We start from the raw sequence: 7,803 nt of genomic DNA, 5'->3' as shown, positions 1-7,803 counted from the left end.
TCTCCATGGTACGCCTTTCCTTCTATGCTCTGAATAGGGGAAAACAACAGTGCACGAAAAACGGAAGTGCCTGTAACGGACGGGTGGCGTTTGTGCCCGCCCTTTCCGGCGTTACTATCCTCCGCTTCCGGTTTGTCCGCGGCCGCTCTCTGTGTGAAAGTGACTTTGAGGCCGACGCTCGACTGTCGCCGCTGCGGTGAGGGGCGGCCAGGCCTGGGGTTGTGGGGGGAAGAGAGCCCCGAGGCTCCTGACACGGCCTCCTTCGACGTTGGGTGGGTCAGTCCTCTCACGGCCCATGTTCCCGGCTATGAGCCCCGGAGCCTGCCTGGGCTGCCGGCACTCAGCCCTGTAATGGGCCAGGGGAGGGCGGCGCAGTCGCCGTGTGTGGGGCGCCGAACCGGGAAGCCCAAATTTCGCCTTTCCTACAAAGGCGGGAGCGGCTTTTCGGCGAGCTTCCTGGGTCGTGGCGGCAGCTGTACGAGTGGCATTTTGTTGGGGTGGGTTTAAGCATTGTCGTAGAGGGATGTAGTAGCACTGCGGGAGTGGCCGACCTTACAGGGCTGGTGTAAACATTCTCATAGGTGGATGACAGTAATGTAAGATGCTTGCTTTACAGCGCTGGTGTTAGCGTTCTCATTGGAGGGCGGGGGGTGACATTGTGAGTAGCCTACCTTACAGGCCTGGTGTAAACATTCTCATAGGTGCAGTAATGTGAGAGGCTTACTTTACAGCGCTAGTGTTAGCATTCTCATTGGAGGGCGGGGTGACATTGTGAGTAGCCTACCTTACAGAGCTGGTGTACATAGTCTCATAGGTGGATGGTGGTGGCGACAGTATGACTGGGCTACCTTATAGTGCAGGTGTATACATTCTCATAGGGAGATAGCAGTGATGATGTGAATGGCCGACTTTACAAGGCTGGTGTAAGCATTCTCATAGGCACTACCTATGCCAGTGTGAGTGGCCTACCTTCTGGGGTGGTGAAAGCATTTCGTTTAGGTACTTTGTGTGTATTTTCCATCCTGTGGCTCACGGTGGCTTATATATTTAGCCTATTGACCACCCTCCCTTGTGAAACGAGGCTCAGGGCAGTGTATAACAGTTGTACAAACACATTCTGATCAAATTAAAAACAGTTTAAACAGTAAACAATATAGCAATATCAGACAGCCCTGAAATGAATCAGCTTTGTCAATACCTCACGTGGGAAGGAGAAAAAAGGGGAGCCAGGCAAGATGGAAACCGTTGTTGTCCTCAACTGTAGCTCTGGCAGAAAATCTCTGCCATTCAGGCCCTGCAAAACTGCATTAGGGTGCTGATGTCATTCGGCAGAGAGTTCTACCTGGTTGGGGCCAGGGCCAGAAAAGCCCTGGCTCTGGTTGAGGACATCCCGGCTTCCAGGGGGATCTTTCTCATGATTGCTCTCTTGGTGTCTGCTGAAGCATTGTTAAGCCCCAGGACTTCTCTCCTGAGAGATGCAGCTTCCTCCCACATTCTGGATTGAACCCCAAAATGATTGGTGCTGATGACAAAATTTGCACATAAGGGCTTCGAAGGCAAGTGCTTTCTGCATTTGGGCAAGGAGCTGCCATTTGTATGCAAGAAAGTTAAGGTACTTTGTAGCTGGGCTGGAGCAAAATTCTTGGAAACGACACTGTATGGCAGAGGTGTCAACTGCATTAGTTAGCAAGGCCGGCTCTGACATCCGTGTCACTTTGTCGGGCTGGGCCATGTGTCCCATAAAATGTAATGCCAGTTACTGGAGACATTTTACCACCGACCGTGACACATACCCCTCCTCAGCAGAGCTCAGAGCCAAACCAGGCCTCCTTGCCCCTTATGGTTGCTAATTCTGGGTTGGGCAATCCCCAGAGATGTGGGGGAAGACCCTGGAAAAGGCCTGCATTTGGGGAAGGGAGGGACTTCAGCAGGGGTTATAATACCCTCATATAGGCTCTTCTGGTCCACATTTGGACTGGTTTCCCCCCAGGTGCTTGCAGGCCAGATAAGAGCCCTGGATGGGCTGGTTCTGGCCCCTGGACCGTATGCTTGATATGTCTGCTGCATGGCATTCTTCCATCCAGGCAGTTCTCATGGGTTGGCTGTGTTTCAGACCAGTGCGTATGATGCTGAATGGATTCCTGGTAAAGTATAGTAGTAGCGGTAACTGTCATAATAATAGTAGTATTTTTATAGTACTTTTCCATGTTCAAACCATGTCAGTACATAATCACAGTAATGCTAACATCAGCCCTGCGAGATAGGCTAGTATTATCCCCATGTTGCAGGTTACTGGCTGACAGTGAGACAGACGAGCTTGTAAGTGTGAGGAGTCTTGAACTAGTAACCTGTTCGTTCTTTCAGCCAGCACCCATCTTTATGTATCCTTAATTTTCGGTTGGTGACATGGCACCATTTTGTGAGAGGGGAGAAGAGACAAAACCCGAATCCTACACTAAATCCTGTGAAATATCTATACCTTCAATGTTTGGGCTTCTGACCTTTGAAGCCCTCTTTTAGAGTAAGGCCTTTATGTTGCAGGTAAATATGATACTGTTGGCAAAAGATGAAAATGTGTTTTAAAAAACATGGCAGAAACTAGATAGATGGATGGGAAAAAAATGTGTAAAGAATCTCCAAAGGATACTCTGTATTAAGAATTTTTTTTTTTTTTTGTAATTTTGTTTTGGAAAATAGATAAATATACTATTAAAAAAAAGGAAGGGGGATTATCTTCTCATGGCCGTGCTACGAAGCTCCTGTTTGTTTGCTTTTTATGAACTTTGTGTATCTTTTCAGGAAACAAGATGGCCGAAACCATTCGGGAGAAACTGGAAAACTACAAAACAGCTCCCTTTGATAGCAGGTTCCCCAACCAAAACCAAACACGCAATTGCTGGCAGAACTACCTTGGTGGGTATATTGTTAATGATGTGTGAAACATTTGCGTTATCGCTCTCTAGTTTCTCATTCCTAGTGTGGCTTCTGAATTTCAGATTGTTGCAGGGCAAAGAAATATCCCCCCCCCCTTAGAAAGTTTGAATTTCTCCATGGTTGCCGTGTCTGATCGATCAACCATGGGATGAACGCACAGTAAAGCAGGTTAAGGAGGGGATGTCTCATCAAACCTCTCTATTTCAAAGAAACCTGGATAAATTAAAGGTGGCTCCAGAGTGCGGTAAGCTTGATGTCTGAATGCAGCCATAGAGTTGTTCAGATCTTCTTGGTGTAGATGACAGAATTGGAGCAATATGCTGTTGTTGGATGTCTTTATAGAATGGGCAATGAAGAAGAATATGTTCAAAGGACTCTACTTTCCCCATATGACGTGGACAAAGCCATTGAGGGAGCAGAATATGATGGTATCTACCTTCGAGAAGGGCTGAAGGTAGAGCATTAAAGCGTGCCAGGGTGAAGATTCTTTGGTACTTGGTGATCTCAAGGGATCTGAGATAACCTGCTGGTTGAAAACATTTGGCATGCTTCAGGATGACTGAGTATTTGGTTGAAAACATTTGGCATGCTTCAGGATGACTGCGTATTTGGTTGAAAACATTTGGCATGCTTCAGGATGACTGAGTATTTCTGTTATCTGTGCTCTATCTGATTGTAGGGCGTGGTCCCAGAACCACCGTTGAATTGTTTCTTTTGCTTTTTGATAGCCAAGATGTTGTAACACTTGAGGGGAGAGGCCATGCTCCTGGAGTTTCCCCTCAGCTGCTCTTAGCCAGGTTCCACGGTGGCTGTTGGCAAAGTTCAAGGGTTCCAGACCCATGATCCCTCTAAGCTGTGGAGTCTTGTGAACAAAAATTCTACTTTGTGAGCCACTGGCATTAAAGTTGTGAGCTAGCTATTTGGCTTCTGCATCAATTAGTTTGCTCTGGAGCCATCCTTCCTGAGCTAAGACAAAAATGTGTGAGCTGGAGGCTAAAAAACGGTGAGCTAGCTCACACTAACTCAGAGGGAACACTGGTACCAGACCCACTGGACTGAAAGTGAGTTTTAGCCAGTAGATGGATGCGAGTAGCCACATACATGCCTCCAGGGAGATCAACCCAGCCTCTAATCTACGAAAGGCATTTGGAATACATTGTGGGACTCCAGAAATCATTCGTAGGAACTTAGATTGTACTGCTTCCAGGAGGCACCTTTCTTTATGAATACAGAGCTGGGAACCGTACAAACCTTTTCCTTGGAAGACCTTGATTGCTGCAGGGGTAAAGGAGGCCCCTTTCGTGAAGTGGAATCTCATAATGGCAGGGGTTGCTCTGTGGGCAGTCTCTGCAACATACAGTGCCGGAGATCTTCAGTGTCCAGATGACTGTAAGACTATGCCAAGATATTTGAAGGTTTTTGTTTGTTCGGTGTTGTGGCCCTCAGTTTGCCCTACCTTGCAAGTGGGCTCAGGATGGCTCACATCATAGTATAAAACAAGAACAATTTCAGACATCACATAGTCAATATAGTAGGAATAAAGTTAAAATTACATAATAATCTACTTATCCTGGCCAGCAGATGGGCAGCTGGTGGCATTCAGTCATGTCATTTCCAGCAGCCTTGCCGGATCTCGATTTATTAATCTTTTGACTTCATTAACTGTTAACGGTGGCCATATTGGAAGGTTTCGCAGTTGGGTCTCTAGTCACAACACGCACCTAAAAGTAGGAACTCGACAAGATAGTGACCATCTCCCAATCCCTTTGGATCTCAGCAGCTGCAACCCACCAGCATGCATTTTTGGGCAACCCAATGGTGACCTAGAACCCACTCTAAGCTACAGAAGGTTAGTTTGGTCCAAGAAAGCAAATGATCAGTGCCTAAAATAACTTATCTCGGACAAAGCATCTCAGCTCCAAAATGCTGTGATTTCAGCCAATGATATAGACACTGCAATCTCATCATATCAACAACTTACGACTGGACACAAACCCTTCTAAGGAAACCTCATGGCCGCAGTATCCAACCATCAAGGGAAAACAAATCAAAGACCTGGTTTGATGCAGACTGCCATGCAGCGAAAAACAATTTAATGATCATATTCCAACAGCACGGGCTAAGTAATGTATGTACAATTCCCCCAGAGTTTAAAACCTCAAAGCAGCATTACAAAAACTATTGGAGAAAAAATGGAACACACAAAAGGGCTCCTGGACCGGGATGATTCAAGCCTCGAAATGAAATAACTCTTGCAATGTTTTGGCATCTAATTAAGGCTGAGCTCCATACACAATCTCCAAAGATAAGTTGCAATTTTCTCTCCCCGTCTTTGGGAATCTCATTTCCATGCACTTTATTCATCCAAAATAGACCCAAATACATGCCTAGAATTGCCTGAATAGAGGCACCAAGGCCCTCCCTCAGGAGGTCTGCTGTTCTCATATAAAGACAGTTGTAGCAGCCTTATAGTAAATTAGACCATGGTCTATCAAGGTCAGTATTGTCTATCTAAGGGTTCAGGCAGAAGTCCTTTTGCATAACCTACCGCCCGGTCCTTTTAACTGGAGGTGCCAGGGATTTAATTCCTTCCGAGCAGATGCTCTACCACTGAGCGACATCCGCTACATCCTCTCCATCTTTGCTGCACATTGTTCTTCATCTCCGCGCCCTGTTGGGCTCTGTGCAGATGGATTACTCTTTCAGGGAACGTTGGGTTCGTTGAACGAGTGGCTTAATTCCAAAATGAATTTTACTGTGTGTCAAATGCAGTATATTATGCTTTCTTTTGCTGGGTTTTTTAACATTTGTTTCTGCTAATAATCTGGAATTCAAACCTACAGTTGCATTGCTAAGAGTCGAACATGGGCCCCTTCACTGGGAATTCAAGTGGCACTGGACTGCTTCCTTGTAGTCACGAAATGTTTGTCTCTGCAGATTACCATCGCTGTGAGAAAGCCATGGCAGCCAAGGGAGGAGATCCTTACGTTTGTCAGTGGTACAAAAGGGTGTACACGTCCCTCTGCCCAGTTTCTTGGGTAGGTAAATAAAACCAGGCTTGGGGTTAGCGAGCTGGGAGGTGTGTGAGAAGGGGTGGTGAGTGCGGCTTTAAGGGTAAGGGAGGGAACGGATAGAAATTGAGGCAGGTAATGCCTGGCATATTCTGGGGTTCTGCATCTTTTGGGTTTGGTCTAAGAGGGGTTTCTGTGCCTGCATTATGTGGAGCCCATTCCAGTACATAGATGCAAACCTTTAGGCTGGGGCTGTTCATGCATTTGCTTAAAGATAACCCACTTATTTGCTGAAATTATCTGGTGAAAAGTATTCTTAATCCACCTATAGATGGAACACTCTGTCTGGAGCAGGGATGCTCTGTATTCGTGGTGCCTGGGGGGCAATAGTTGGAGGGCTTCTGGCCCCACTGGTGGACCTCCTGATGGCATCTGGGTTTTGGCCCCTGTGTGACACAGAGTGCTGGACTGGATGGACCACTGGCCTGATCCAACATGGCTTCTCTTGTGTTCTTATTCAGATTTACCTAATTTGAATGAACCATGGCCCACTTTGCCTAGAGGGATGTGAGCCCTGGGAGCTTTGCCCCATTTAGACTTGAGGTCCCCAACATGGCACCCACCAAGTGTTTTTAGAAACTGGGCAAGGTGAGGCGGGGCTTGTGCCTGGGAGGGCTTCTGATTGGCTGTGCAGACTAAAAGGTATCCTGTTCAGGCAGAGCTTCTGCCTCAGAAGTTGAAGAGTTACTGTGATAGTTATGCGTAACCTCGCTCCCTGACGTTCTGTGGTCGGCCCTGCCCTCCCGTGACAGCCATTTTGTCCTTGCAGCCACCACCCCGTGTCAGGATTCCAAATGTGCCCACGGGCTCAAAAAGGGTGGGGGACCCCTGATTTAGACTATTCTGGTAAATGCGCAAAGGAAAGAGAGTGATAATTGAAGGGGAAACAACGCAACATTTGTGAAACCAATGAAAAGGTAGGGTAGGACTTCTTTTCATGATGATCTGTCTTCTGCACCATGGAACCTTCTGCAGGCCTGCCCGTCTGCATTTGATCCTCTGTTTTTTTAAAAAAACTTCTTATAACTATGAGGACTAAGAGTCTGACTTCTTTAATGTAAGTTGTAGAATACTGTGTGGAGCTGTTCTGCTGCCAACCTCAATTCCAGCCACTTCACCTCTAAATAATCCCCACAGATCGGTCCGCTGACTTCACGGAACTGTTGTTTCTCTTTCAGGTCGCTACCTGGGACGAACGCATAGAACAGGGGACTTTCCAAGGCAAGATCTGATGGTCTCGTGCCTGCCCAACCGCTCTCCTCCTCAGGATGTCGCAGCACCGCTGAGTCCCCTCTGTGGGGTGACTCTGGAGGATTGTCTGAAGTACATCCCCTTTCTGGCTCCTGTCTGTCTTGAAAGTCCAAAATCATGTTGTGGCACAGAGTCTTGGACCTTGCAAATTCTCATTAAAGGGATGAAACCTGTCGTTACGTCCATTTATAGTCAGGTTGACTGATGAGCAGTTCCCCTTTGAGCTTTCACCTGTGACAGCATGTTCCCACAGGGTGGTGTGCTTCTTACTTCAGTGGTCAGTGGCACTCTAGTTGCGCCTAACCTACCCCTCCCCTCAAACAGGGCTGGCACCAGCATGCCATCAGGTGGGGCAGTTGTTGAGGCTTCGGGCGGGGCCCACTGATGCCGACCCCCATCCCAACATGCCATTTCCCAGCCTGTTCGCTTGTGAATTTCTTGCTGCCCCTGCTCCCAGCTGCACACACTGCCCAGTGCTATCAGGGGAAAGTGCTGCAGGCAGTGCAGATAGCTGTGAGCATGGGCAGTTGGCAGTTGTAATCTTGGC

The 7,803-nt window shown here is 47.5% G+C and overlaps 1 protein-coding gene across 1 annotated transcript; it reads left to right on the top strand.

Moving 5' to 3' along the window:
• Window positions 1-93: 93 nt before the first annotated feature.
• Window positions 94-7,430, top strand: LOC107116214 (cytochrome c oxidase subunit 6B1). The gene is made up of 4 exons (XM_015418097.1): window positions 94-196; window positions 2,800-2,913; window positions 5,872-5,972; window positions 7,184-7,430. Exons 2-4 carry the CDS (start codon window positions 2,808-2,810, stop codon window positions 7,235-7,237), a joined length of 261 nt encoding a protein of 86 aa, XP_015273583.1. The 5' UTR covers window positions 94-196; window positions 2,800-2,807; the 3' UTR covers window positions 7,238-7,430.
• Window positions 7,431-7,803: the final 373 nt, after the last annotated feature.

Source organism: Gekko japonicus, unplaced genomic scaffold, assembly GCF_001447785.1.
Source record: "Gekko japonicus isolate JY-2015 unplaced genomic scaffold, Gekko_japonicus_V1.1 scaffold1411, whole genome shotgun sequence".
Lineage (NCBI taxonomy): Eukaryota > Metazoa > Chordata > Lepidosauria > Squamata > Gekkonidae > Gekko > Gekko japonicus.
Note: the sequence above shows the minus strand (reverse complement) of the source record. Positions and strands in the feature narration are given on the sequence as shown.

Excerpts from the sequence above, each read along its gene's own strand:
- LOC107116214 (XM_015418097.1), top strand. The coding sequence starts at position 2,808 with ATGGCCGAAACCATTCGGGAGAAACTGGAAAACTACAAAACAGCTCCC. Across the intron at positions 2,914-5,871 it reads TTGCTGGCAGAACTACCTTG|ATTACCATCGCTGTGAGAAA; the intron begins GTGGGTATATTG and ends TTGTCTCTGCAG. Across the intron at positions 5,973-7,183 it reads CCCTCTGCCCAGTTTCTTGG|GTCGCTACCTGGGACGAACG; the intron begins GTAGGTAAATAA and ends TTTCTCTTTCAG.